The sequence below is a fragment of the Diaphorina citri genome, unplaced genomic scaffold (assembly GCF_000475195.1).
Source record: "Diaphorina citri unplaced genomic scaffold, Diaci psyllid genome assembly version 1.1 scaffold1150, whole genome shotgun sequence".
NCBI classification, from domain to species: Eukaryota; Metazoa; Arthropoda; class Insecta; order Hemiptera; family Psyllidae; genus Diaphorina; species Diaphorina citri.
The window spans coordinates 24,131-37,581 of record NW_007378579.1 but is presented as its reverse complement, the minus strand read 5'-3'; the positions used below and the strand labels follow the sequence as shown (position 1 = coordinate 37,581).

The 13,451-nt window shown below is 38.2% G+C and overlaps 1 protein-coding gene and 1 non-coding gene across 2 annotated transcripts in view; both read right to left on the bottom strand.

Annotated features, from left to right (window-relative positions):
- LOC103514479 (lachesin-like) overlaps window positions 1-13,451 on the bottom strand; it is a gene marked incomplete at its 5' end in the record, with an annotated part of 39,424 nt that overhangs the window by 13,512 nt on the left and 12,461 nt on the right. Inside the window, one exon of the mRNA XM_026827437.1 lies at window positions 116-244. Within this exon, the coding sequence (XP_026683238.1) occupies window positions 116-244 (129 nt within the window). The remainder of the gene's footprint in view (window positions 1-115; window positions 245-13,451) is intronic.
- Window positions 3,205-3,276, bottom strand: Trnag-ucc. Its single transcript has one exon. It is a non-coding gene; the product is annotated as a tRNA-Gly (tRNA).

The following is a 13,451-nucleotide window of genomic DNA, read 5'->3' as shown; positions in this document are numbered from 1 at the left end:
CTGTACAAATCAAATGGAACTTAAGAAGCTGTTAACTCAACAGGTCTTCTAGATCTAGAAGCTGAAAATTGTTTGTGAAACCGACCAAAAGAAGATAATAATATCATCTACTTACATTGAACTTTCAGCATGACACGTTTACTGATGGATGGAGGAACCCCATTGGACGCGATACATAGGTAAGCTCCCATATGTAGACGACTCACTTTGGTGATGAACAGAGTCTCACCATCAACCACATTCACTGAAACAAGAAAGAGGGACGTCATTTTATAAGTACCTTAAGTTTTTACTGACGGAAGTTTTGACCGGAGCACCGAAGTTTTAATTCCATTTTAACACCTTCCATTAATTCGCGATATCGCGATGCTCCTCACATAAACCTCATCCAATCTGAGTGGGGTCAGGTAAAGTCAGTTAAACAATTAACAATCGCCCAGATGACGTCCGATATGGCTAAGTTCAGGAATTCATGGGGAACGGGTGCATTCAACGGGCTATAGCTATAGCCATTGGCTCTCTAAAGTTAAAGCCATCAGTGCTAAAAGCTTAAAACGAAACAGTGATGGATTCGTTAGTTTCCACCACTTTTTCTTTGATCCGTTGGTTTTCACCATTTTTTTTTTTACAATCCCCTTGTCTCACTTTTCCTGGAACCTAAGGGAAAAAAATTAAATCAAATATTTTTCCAAGTCCTTTTCGACAGCATCTCGAAATAACGCAACAGCAAGTGGGTGTTGATGTAAGTCTCAGAGTGAGCTTCACCGAAAATCATTATCTCGTTCATTGATGAGACACTCCCAGGGAAATATATTTTTTTAATTATCTTAAGTAATCCAGGCCTGTCAGACTGTCAGAGAGTGAAAATATTCACTTCTCAAAAGAACGTTGGCTGTGAACACAGACAGACAGACAGACAGACAGAAATTTTTCTAATGTGATTTTTGGAATCGTGGATGCATAAGGAGTAAGAATAACTAAAAATTTCACGATTCTAAGCAATGTACAGACAAATCTACAATTTTATTTATATAGACAACAATGCTTACTTACGTACGAGAATACCAATAAATTTATCAGAAAGCACTGGATTCATAACTTTGGTCCAAATACCAGCAGTGCCATGGAAATTCTTTCATCTGAGATTCTTCGATTTCGGTACGATAAGACCTTAGCAGTTACAGTTCCTTCTCACAAACCTCTTGAAAAAAAAACCTTTAGTTCTTTTTACAAAAGGCGAAAAGAACCTGAATAAAATTCACAATTTCCGAGCCTGGTTTCTAGGTTGAAAATACAAATGATCCCTGCCCCCAACTCCTACTCGCTCTCCCCTCCCTCCATATTCTGATGGGAGAGGAAAATTATTTTTAATTACTTTAAAAGTGTTTCCCTTTTTTTCCTTCAAGAAATCCTTTGTTAACGAACAGTTTGTCCGATTTTAATGATATTGTCAACACTCGATCGGGGTCGATCGATCTTTATCTACTGAAATCTGGAACCTATTAGTACAGGAGAGATTATCTACCTAGAAAACTGGTATTCCCTTGATACATTTAACTGTTCCCTAATTTATTTAGAGCAGATAATATCGCGCTGGTTGAGCAGATTTCGCTATTCTTTCAAGTAGAGTTTTGACTTCCCCACATATACTCCCTGACTGTACACCACTGGTAGAATATAATGAAAATTGCTATATGCGGGCTTAAGGCTACTATTTCTTCATCCCCATTTTCTGGACATTTTTTTAAGTCTCGTTCCCTCCCTTCATTTTCTCTCTCCCTCTCCCTTTCTCCCTCTTCCTTCCTTTTCATTGTAATCTCTCTTTCCCTCTCCTTTCTTTCTCTGTCTCCCTACCTTCATTTTCCCTCTCCCTCTTTCTCACTCACACACTCTGTCAACGTACGAGTAGATAATTATACTCTCTTAAATTTTATACCTACCATCCACCTTCCGTTTCACATTAGGTTCTATGATATACATTCTCAACACATCTTTACTCTTACTCTTTTATTCCTCCTCAACTTAGGTAGTAGGTACTTATATTGTTGGAAGGTTTGGGGTTGAAAACCCTCTGGACACAAATTTTATACCTACCATCCACCTTCCGTTTCACATTAGGTTCTATGATATACATTCTCAACACATCTTTATTCTTACTCTTTTATTCCTCCTCAACTTAGGTAGTAGGTACTTATATGGTTGGAAGGATTGGAGTTGAAAACCCTCTGGACATCCCATAGAAGCAATATCTGGGCTCCTTCCTCATTATCCTTTTCTAGATTATGCAAAGTTCCTAGTTTCTACGATATATTGTCTATCGTCTACCCTATCTCTCTCTCTCTCTCTCTTTTGTTCTCTCTCTCTCTTCCTCTCCCTCCCTCCCTCCCCCCTATCTCATTCCTCTCTGTCTCTTTCACTCTATCCGTTGAGAGCACACCTAAAGATACATTTTCTCATATTATTGCAGCATCCTCTCATCATAGCCAATATTCATATATTGAAAATAAAATATTTTTTGATGGACACTTTTGTTTGGCTGACAAGAAAAGTGAGAGTTTTTTGAATGGAAAATCGATGATGCAAGTCGTTTTTTGTTCATTTGAATTTGGCCTGGCCAAGCATGACCTGCTTATTGTGCCCGGCTAGGTTGACCTAGCCACCTAGCCTAACTGTTGTCTGTCCAGGTATTTACAATTTTACATGAATAGTGGACGAATTTTAATTGTGTTGAGCATTAAATGCTTGTCACAAATGTCCTTCCTCGCTTGATAAACTACGCTAAATTTAATGACTTGACTTGGCTCGAACCACCAACCTCCAGATCCAGAGTCCACCGTGCTAACCACTACACCACTGAGGTTAGAGCAGCTGATAATATCGTTTGTTGAGCAGATTTCGCGATTCTTTCAAGTCAGGTAGGTAGCATTTTGACGTCTTCTAAACTCCCGTACTGTAGTATTTTTTGATGGACACTTTTGTTTGGCTGACAAGAAAAGTGAGAGTTTTTTGAATGGAAAATCGATGATGCAAGTCGTTTTTTGTTCGTTTGAATTTGGCCTGGCCAAGCATGACCTGCTTATTGTGCCCGGCTAGGTTGACCTAGCCACCTAGCCCAACTGTTGTCTGTCTTGGTATTTACAATTTCTTGACTTGGCGGGGCGGAGCGCTACCGCGCTCCTTAATTATTTTACAGAAAAAAAAATGTGCGATGGCCGGGAATCGAACCCGGATCAACTGCTTGGAAGGCAACTATGCTGACCATTACACCACCATCGCAGACGATTGACGAAAGACGATTTAGTACATTCTAATATGCATTGAAAGTACTTTGTATAGATAAAGAAGATTCATATCATTTCATTACATATATTTATTTTAGTATGTACCTCTCTCCTCAGGTATAACTAGTGGTTGACCCGTCCTTTGTACGGGACCACCACACACACACAAATACACCCCCCACACACAATAGTGGACGTCGCTGGTTCAATTGCCCGGAGAGTTGAAGATGTTCGTCTCTGAACTTTGATGTGCTTGGAATTATTGGGTACTTTCTAGACTTTTTTGAACACAAGTAGGTAGGTAGTTTTCCAATATTATTACCTATATCTACCTCTGGACAAGACAATACATAATCTATCTACTTATACCTAGGTTAATTAACATAAGGTACCTACCTACATACTCAGATACCCTTGTGGGTTTATACTGCGGGATGGATTAACATGACCTTCATATAGTAAAGGTACCTACTTACCTAGATTCCTAGGAAAATAAAATCAAAATGTTGCGAGCGAAAAAATAGAACAATGTTATCATAAGCGGGGAACGTATTGTATATGTGGAAAATAAAATCAAAATGTTGCGAGCGAAAAAATAGAACAATGTTATCATAAGCGGGGAACGTATTGTATATGTGATAGAGATATTAGCATGTTTCCTATATCTATCTGGAATAGAATTGAATAAGAATAGAATAGAACGCTTGATGGAATAATACGCGAGACAGGGGAAGAAATGAAAAGAAAGAAAGAAAGAAGAGGAGGATGAGGAGGTGGAGAAGGAGAAGAATGATGGGGAAAAGGACATGAATAAGGATAAGAAAACGGAGGTGGAGAAGGAGATAAAGAAGAAGGCGATGAAGAAGAGAAGGAAAAGGAGAAGAACAATAAAATCTCGTTATTTTTTCTTCTCTATATCCTTCTCCTCTTCTTCTTCTTCTTCCTCCTCCACCTCCTACAATCCCTCCATCTTCCTCCTCCTCCTTTGTCTTCTTTTCATCTTCTTCTCTGTCTAGCTACATACCTACATATGTAGGAGTATTATAAGTGAATTTCCCATATTATATGTACAGATGATGCTGTTGATGGGGAAAATTGAATTTCCTTGATATTTTTCTCTCCGTGATAAATACAGCCTATACTCAGACCTAGGCTACTCAGCCATATGAAATGCAATGCAATGGAGGATTAGAATTATAATTGAATTAGAAATATAATGACATTAGATTAGAATAAGAATAGTCTTGAAATTGGGGGAAAAGGACATGAATAAGGATAAGAAAACGGAGGTGGAGAAGGAGATAAAGAAGAAGGCGATGAAGAAGAGAAGGAAAAGGAGAAAAGAACAATAAAATCTCGTTATTTTTTCTTCTCTATATCCTTCTCCTCTTCTTCTTCTTCTTCCTCCTCCACCTCCTCCAATCCCTCCATCTTCCTCCTCCTCCTTTGTCTGACATGAATAAGGATAAGAAAACGGAGGTGGAGAAGGAGATAAAGAAGAAGGCGATGAAGAAGAGAAGGAAAAGGAGAAGAACAATAAAATCTCGTTATTTTTTCTTCTCTATATCCTTCTCCTCTTCTTCTTCTTCTTCCTCCTCCACCTCCTACAATCCCTCCATCTTCCTCCTCCTCCTTTGTCTTCTTTTCATCTTCTTCTCTGTCTAGCTACATACCTACATATGTAGGAGTATTATAAGTGAATTTCCCATATTATATGTACAGATGATGCTGTTGATGGGGAAAATTGAATTTCCTTGATATTTTTCTCTCCGTGATAAATACAGCCTATACTCAGACCTAGGCTACTCAGCCATATGAAATGCAATGCAATGGAGGATTAGAATTATAATTGAATTAGAAATATAATGGCATTAGATTAAAATAAGAATAGTCTTGAAATAGAAAAGAGGAGAGAGAGAGAGAGAAAGAGAGAGAGAGAGAGAGATTGGGAGAAGGTATAAGAGAGAGTGAAGTGGAGAGATATGTACATTTGAAAGAGAAAGAGTGAGAAAGAAGGGGAGCTAGAGAGAGTGGGGGTAGGTACAAATAAAAGAGAAAGGAAACGAGGAGAGGGAGAGAAAGGAATAAAATAAAGGGGGGGGGGAAAGAAAGACAATCAAATAAAGTAACTTTTTTTCTATCGATGTTAAAATTACGTTGCTTAGAGCTATACAGGTGAATCCATGCACAGTTATTTTTCCAATATATGAGGAACAAACCCTTCAATCCAAGCATAACAGACATGTGGGACAGAGATTGTAAAACAAGGCTCTCATAATATAAGAGCCTTGTTCATATATTATGTAAGCCTACATGAGAAAGAAGGAGAGCTAGAGAGAGTGGAGGTATAGGTATAAATAAAAGAGAAAGGGAAGGAGGAGAGGGAGAAAAAAGAAATAAAATAAAGGGAGGGGGAAAGAAAGACAATCAAATAAAGTAACTTTTTTTCTATCGATGTTAAAGTTACGTTGCTTAGAGCTATACAGGCGAATCCATGTGTTAAAATTACGTTGCTTAGAGCTATACAGGTGAATCCATGCACAGTTATTTTTCCAATATATGAGGAACAAACCCTTCAATCCAAGAATAACAGACATGTGGGACAGAGATTGTAAAACAAGGCTCTCATATGGAATAGGTATCATTGAGATAAAGATGTCACATATTCATCAGACTTTTTTAAGAGATTACTTTCTTAGGATGATTTTCAAGGGATACCTACATAATTGTGGCAATTGATATGTGTAGCTAATGTAGCTATAACATTTACATGTAGATAACTAAATAACAAAACTTTTGGATTGAAGGACCTATATGTAGGGGAAAATCCAGTTTTGAGTAAAACCAGCTCTATTTTAATGAAACGGATTCTACAAAAACTAGCAGGGTTGATACCCTCTGAAATAAAATCCCTCAATTTGTTTATTAAAATAATTTTCTAACCTTCTTTATCTCCTCTAATTCCCTAACTTGTAGGTACGGACATGTTATAATGTTCAGTATATACAGCTAGCTTTTACCTGCCGTAGACTAAAAGCAGTGTTTAGAGGTGAAAAAACTAAGCTTAATGGCAAAGGCACTCTAGACCTCAGACAGATTTTAGCCGATGGGATTTTGTTTCAGACAGAAAAATCTTCACCAGTGGCGACTACAGGGTGGCAATTTGTTTATTAAAATAATTTTCTAACCTTCTTTATCTCCTCTAATTCCCTAACTTGTAGGTACGGACATGTTATAATGTTCAGTATATACAGCTAGCTTTTACCTGCCGTAGACTAAAAGCAGTGTTTAGAGGTGAAAAAAGTAAGCTTAATGGCAAAGGCACTCTAGACCTCAGACAGATTTTAGCCGATGGGATTTTGTTTCAGACAGAAAAATCTTCTCCAGTGGCGACTACAGGGTGGCGCATAATCCAGGGGGACTCTTACAGGGTGGTAACAATCCAATGGTTTGTACGTTATACATACTTAACAGTTATAGGGTGTGACAAGAGGCTGATAAAGAGCGGAACGAATGAAATTCACTCGTTAATAGGGTCCCTATTACAGGGCTTGCAAAGGCACTCTAGACCTCAGACAGATTTTAGCCGATGGGATTTTGTTTCAGACAGAAAAATCTTCTCCAGTGGCGACTACAGGGTGGGGCATAATCCAGGGACTCTTACAGGGTGGTAACAATCCAATGGTTTGTACGTTATACATACTTAACAGTTATAGGGTGTGACATTATCTAGAATTCTAGAGGCTGATAAAGAGCGGAACGAATGAAATTCACTCGTTAATAGGGTCCCTATTACAGGGCTTCTCATGACCCTACTATGCTCGACGGGTCAGAAAAATAATCAGCCGCAAAACGCTTTGTGCTGATGGTCATTTTTGCCAAATTACATTGTGTAACACTGTTATCTCGAAAAATGTGAACATTAAAAAAGTGCCTACTGAGAAAGCCTGAGTCTTACACCTTGTTTGAAATCAAGTTTTCATGTAGGTAATTCAGGTAACTACTTTTGATCCACGCAGTATGTTTTGAACAAAGTACCTAATGTACACAAAGTAATATAATTCCTACAGGTTTTGTATAACTCCCATTCCTGCCCCGCAGTAGTCCTGTTATAAATATACAATACTTACTAAATATTGTACATATATGTACATACTTAAAATTAGATATATTTATGTACAAGTAGAATTGTAGATGTATATTTGCGTGTATTTTACGTGTTCCTATTTCCTATACATCTCCTTTTCTCCTATCAGGTAACGTGGGGATAAGTACCTACTAGTCGTACTAATACATGGGAGGTGCAGTACTGACTAGAATATTAGGAGGGGGCAGAAGGGGAAAGTTCAAAGATAGGTAGATACCTGGGTAGGTATTAGATTCTTGAAAGATGTTAACATAAGAGAGAGAGGGATGGAAGAAGGGAGGGAGAGAGAGAAAAGGAGGGAAAGAGATTTTCTTCAAAGATGTTAATGGTATGAGAGGAGTCAAGGGAGAGAGAGGGGAAGAGATAGAGAGAGGAAGGGAGTTTCTCCAGAGGGTGTGTGTGTGAGAGAGAGAGAGAGCAACGAGCGTGTTTTGGCACTAAAAACTGACCATCGAAATTTTGACCCGATTACATTACTTTCCTTCCTATAGGATAAGGAAAGTAAAAATTGGAAAAAATAAAAAATGTTCCCTCGATTTTCCTCCCTTTGTCTCCGTCCCACTCTCTCTCCCTCCCTCTCTCCCTCTCTCTCTCTCTCTCTCCCTCTCTCTCCCTCTCTCTCTCTCTCTGTCTTCTTCTCTCTTTCTGTCCCTCTCATTTCTCCTGATCTTTCTTTTCATCTGAAGTTCGAGGTTGTCATATTTTCGTAATAGGGTGCGTAGGGGGAAAAGCTTCTTTTTTACAAGAGCCTTTAACTGAGGTTAAAAACGCAACAATAGCAACGTAGCCAATTAAGAGCCACGCATTCAGAGCCTTTCGTAAAGGTCACAGTTTTTTTCTTCTAGTTTTTTTCCCCCCCTTTAAAGCGCTTTAACTCTACGGGCAGTAGGTCGTTCACGCTTCTAGTTTCACTTGATTTATTTTGGGAGGAACGACTTGGCGGGGTCTTTTTTATGCCACGAAGTGGTATTTTTTGGGGGGATTACATTGTGTAACACTGTTATCTCGAAAAATGTGAACATTAAAAAAGTCCCTACTGAGAAAACCTGAGTCTTACACCTTGTTTGAAATCAAGTTTTCATGTAATTCAGGTAACTACTTTTGATCCACGCAGTATTTTTGAACAAAGTACCTAATGTACATAAAGTAATATAATTCCTACAGGTTTTGTACGAGTATAGTAACTCCCATTCCTGCCCCGCAGTAGTCCTGTTATAAATAAATATACAATACTTACTAAATTTTGTACATATATGTAAATACTTAAAATTAGATATATTTATGTACAAGTAGGATTGTAGATATATATTTGCGTGTATTTTACGTGTTCCTATTTCCTATACATCTCCTTTTCTCCTATCAGGTAACGTGGGGATAAGTACCTATACTACCAGTACAATTGTGTACCTACCTATATCCACATATCCACCCCTCTACGTGGATACTCGAAAGTGTTTGGACAGTATTAAGCAGAACAGAACCATACATAAGGCAATTCCCCTCTATGGTTGGTTCTTTTCTGCTTAATACTGTCCATTTATCAGAGAGTTTATGGAGTGCGGTGCTCAAATTACCTGTACCTACACCTGCTAAATTGAATATGTATAAACTTCAATAATTTTAATCCCCTTCAGAACGAAATGTACATTTTTTATTTTATTAAATTTATTTTAGGTATTTCATTTATTTATAGGTATATTTTCCAGGAGATTGTCTTGTGAATATCACCCTTATTTAGGGCCGTATTTAGGGTGGGAGGAGAGAGGCCCGGGCCCCCTCTCTCGGGCTTTTTCCTTTACTGTAGATCAAACTCCGAAAATTTGGAGCATCCGCCCCCCGTAAATCACTGTTTCGACCTTTGACCAGCTCCCCCCCTCGATGAAATCCAGTATACCGCCCTGCCCTCCTTACCTACCCAGTAACTTACTCCAGCTTAGGTACTAACAGTCGACCCTTCTTTTGTGATGTGTCTGTGATGGGTTTAATTAAATTAATTGGGTGGACAAAACGGGGGCAAAAAGAAAGGTATCATTTGGGATTAGGTACTTTTATCCTAATGTTCATTTCGAAAAGGTACACTTTTGATAAAATGAGTATTCCAGGAAACTTATCGTTAATATGTTTTTTCCGGGAAACATTAATTAATTAATTAATAATTATATTACACATCTACACACTCAGAAGTTCTAGAGAACTGTCTGAGGCAATAACTGATGGTGTGACCTGCAGTGTTCAAACAGCGAAAACCGAAACATATTATCTGTTGAAATGATTGTTCCAAGAAACAGATTGGCATGTCCCCGAGCTTATTGAACGAAAAGAGTTCCAAGTTTGAACTCAACGATTTGTCTGTCTGTATGTAAATTTGTACGTGGGTCTCTTTATTTCGTGATAAATCTCGAGAGTTTCGGTCGATTTCGATGAAATTCTGATTGTTCCAAGAAACAGATTGGCATGTCCCCGAGCTTATTGAACGAAAAGAGTTCCAAGTTTGAACTCAACGATTTGTCTGTCTGTCTGTAAATTTGTACGTGGGTCTCTTTATTTCGTGATAAATCTCGAGAGTTTCGGTCGATTTCGATTTCAATGAAATTTGGCAATAAAAGATTCAACTCAAAAAGGAAATATTCTCATTCAGTATCAGTTTTGAACTCGATTAGGTCTTTCAAGTAAAACAAATGGCATGAAAAGTAGGTAAATAACAGTGTTAGGCATAGGCATATTCTCATTTTTCGCGTTTCCTATTTGCGTAAGGTAAATAGGAAATACGAATGTACATTGTTTATATTGCTGAGATAGGACTGGAAAGTGCCTTTATACCTAAGTAGGTACCTTACAGGTAGTAGAGAGAGAGAGAGAGAGAGAGAGAGAGAGAGAGAGAGAGAGAGAGAGAGAGAGAGAGAGAGAGAACAGAAACAGAGAGAGAGAGACAGAAACAGAGAGAGAGAGAGAGAGGGAGAAAAGAAAGATAGAGAGAGAGAGAGAGACAGAGAGAGAGAGAGAGAGAGTCTGCAGGGTAGGTACTTAATTAAGTATATGAGACTTACAGTAAACTTATCCACCTACACAAATATATCACGCCTTTATATCTGAGCCCTAAGGAGTATATTTATCTTCCCTAAGGAGCGTATATTTTATCTTCCATACATTTCACACTTAACTCATCCTGGCACGGAATTAGAGGAGAATCCCACGGGACTGAATTATTGTAGTTCTTCCCTGGAAGTATACAGGGACTACAGGGAGCTTCTTGATTTTTTGGCTTTATGGTTTTCTGGACAAAATTTGCACCACAATTTCGTGTTCCTGGTAAAAAGACCTTTAATGTGATATATAGGTCGACCAGGTTTGGATAAGTACCTAATTCTATGAGAACAGACAGACAGACAGACTGACAGACAGACACTGAAGCGAATACAATAGCCCGTCCACTATACCTTTTTTTATTATACCATCGTAATAGTAAAGGAAGGACGGGCTAAAAAGCAGTTTGTGAGAAAAAGACATGGGATAGCAAGTGTGGGAAGGGAAGGGACAAAAGATAAAAATTCTGGATGCTGCTAGTATACCCTTTTATTTTCGGGTGGGATTTATGACCAGTAGTGTGGGAGAAAGGGTAAGGATAAAGATGGGATTTTTTTGCATTTTCAGTCTAGTCATGCAGGTATTTGGAAGAAAAGCATTTCAGCTATTTAAAGATTGAAGGGGTTACCTCTAAACGTATTTATAGCATTTAATGTTCGAAATTAACGTACCTACTTATTTGATGAAATTTGGTTAAAAAAAAGTACCCATACTTTACCTATAGGAAATTATCTCATGCAAAGGGAATTTCCTCAATAGGTTTTGAAAAATCCTTTGTTAACGAACAGTTTGTCCGATTTTAATGATATTGTTAACACTCGATCGGGGTCGATCGATCTTTATCTACTGAAATCTGGATAATAGGTTCCAGATTTCAGGAGAGATTATCTACCTAAAAAACTGGTATTCCCTTGATACATTTAACTAATTTATTTAGAGCAGATGAAGGAATTTAAAGTCAGTTAAACAATTAACAATCGCCCAGATGACGTCCGATATGGCTAAGTTCAGGAATTCATGGGGAACGGGTGCATTCAACGGGCTATAGCTATAGCCATTGGCTCTCTCTCTTTTTTTTTTTAAAGACAAAACGCAACAGCAAGTGAGTGTTGATGTGGGTCTCAGAGTAAGCTTCACCGAAAATCATTATCTCGTTCATTGATGAGACACTCCCAGGGAAATATATTTTTTTAATTATCTTAAGTAATCCAGGCCTGTCAGACTGTCAGAGAGTGAAAATATTCACTTCTCAAAAGAACGTTGGCTGTGAACCATCAGGGCCGGATTAGTCTGACAATGCAACAAGTGTGATCAGGGTGTTGTTCGGTATGGTTTTCAGACAAGAATGCTTACTTACGTACGAGAATACCAATTAATTTATCAGAAAGCACTGGATTCATAACTTTGGTCCAAATACCAGCAGTGCCATGGAAGTTCTTTCATCTGAGATTCTTCGATTTCGGTACGACAGACAACAATGCTTACTTACGTACGAGAATACCAATAAATTTATCAGAAAGCACTGGATTCATAACTTTGGTCCAAATACCAGCAGTCCCATGGAAATTCTTTCATCTGAGATTCTTCGATTTCGGTACGATAAGACCTTAGCAGTTACAGTTCCTTCTCAACAAACCTCTTGAAAAAAAACCTTTAGTTCTTTTTACAAAAGGCGAAACGAACCTGAATAAAATTCACAATTTCCGAGCCTGGTTTTTAGGTTGAAAATACAAATGATCCCTGCCCCCAACTCCTACTCACTCTCCCCTCCCTCCATATTCTGATGGGAGAGGAAAATTATTTTTAATTACTTTAAAAGTGTTTCCCTTTTTTTTCCTAGGTAAATAAAATAATAATAATTGCAATTATATCTTTCCCTGTTCCTTGCTGTGTCCCAAATGACATTTTCATTTCGGTATCTTGAAATACCCACTCCGTTCAGCCCTCTCTTCGCCTATTTTTTGATGGACACTTTTGTTTGGCTGACAAGAAAAGTGAGAGTTTTTTGAATGGAAAATCGATGATGCAAGTCGTTTTTTGTTCATTTGAATTTGGCCTGGCCAAGCATGACCTGCTTATTGTGCCCGGCTAGGTTGACCTAGCCACCTAGCCTAACTGTTGTCTGTCCAGGTATTTACAATTTTACATGAATAGTGGACGTCGCTGGTTCAATTGCCCGGAGAGTTGAAGATGTTCGTCTCTGAACTTTGATGTGCTTGGAATTTATTGGGTACTTTCGAGACTTTTTTGAAACAATTAGGTAGTTTTCCAATATTACTACCTATATCTACCTCTGGACAAGACAATACATAATCTATCTACTTATACCTATGTTAATTAACATAAGGTACCTACATACTCAGATACCCTTGTGGGTTTATACTGCGGGATGGATTAACATGACCTTCACATAGTAAAGGTACCTACTTACCTAGATTCCTAGATATTTACTTTACAACTAACACCGTGGTTAACAGAACACAGATTACTCTCAAGGCTTCAGGTTAATGATGCACCTTAGGGAAGACAAGTAGTAAATAATGTAGTAATGTAAATAGGTACATAGGTACATACCTAATACTCACAATTAACAACAGTACAACTAGCTATGTATGTAGGTACCTACTATTAGAGTGTAGAACAATAGACAGTAGTTACAATTATCAGTGGAGAACAGTCGAAAGTACCTGGAATATTTCAACAGATATGTTTCTCACTGTCCAGCACCTAAATGGGAAGTATTTTGTTTCTTCTCGCCCATCTGAAGAGGGACACTAAGGAAATAGACCAACCTCAGTGGTGTGGTGGTTAGCACAGTGGACTCTGGATCTGGAGGTTGGTGGTTCAAGTGCAAGTCAAGTCATAAAATCTAGCGTGGTGAGCGGGGAACGACATTTGTGACAAGCATTTATGCTCAACACAATTGAAATTCCTTTCTG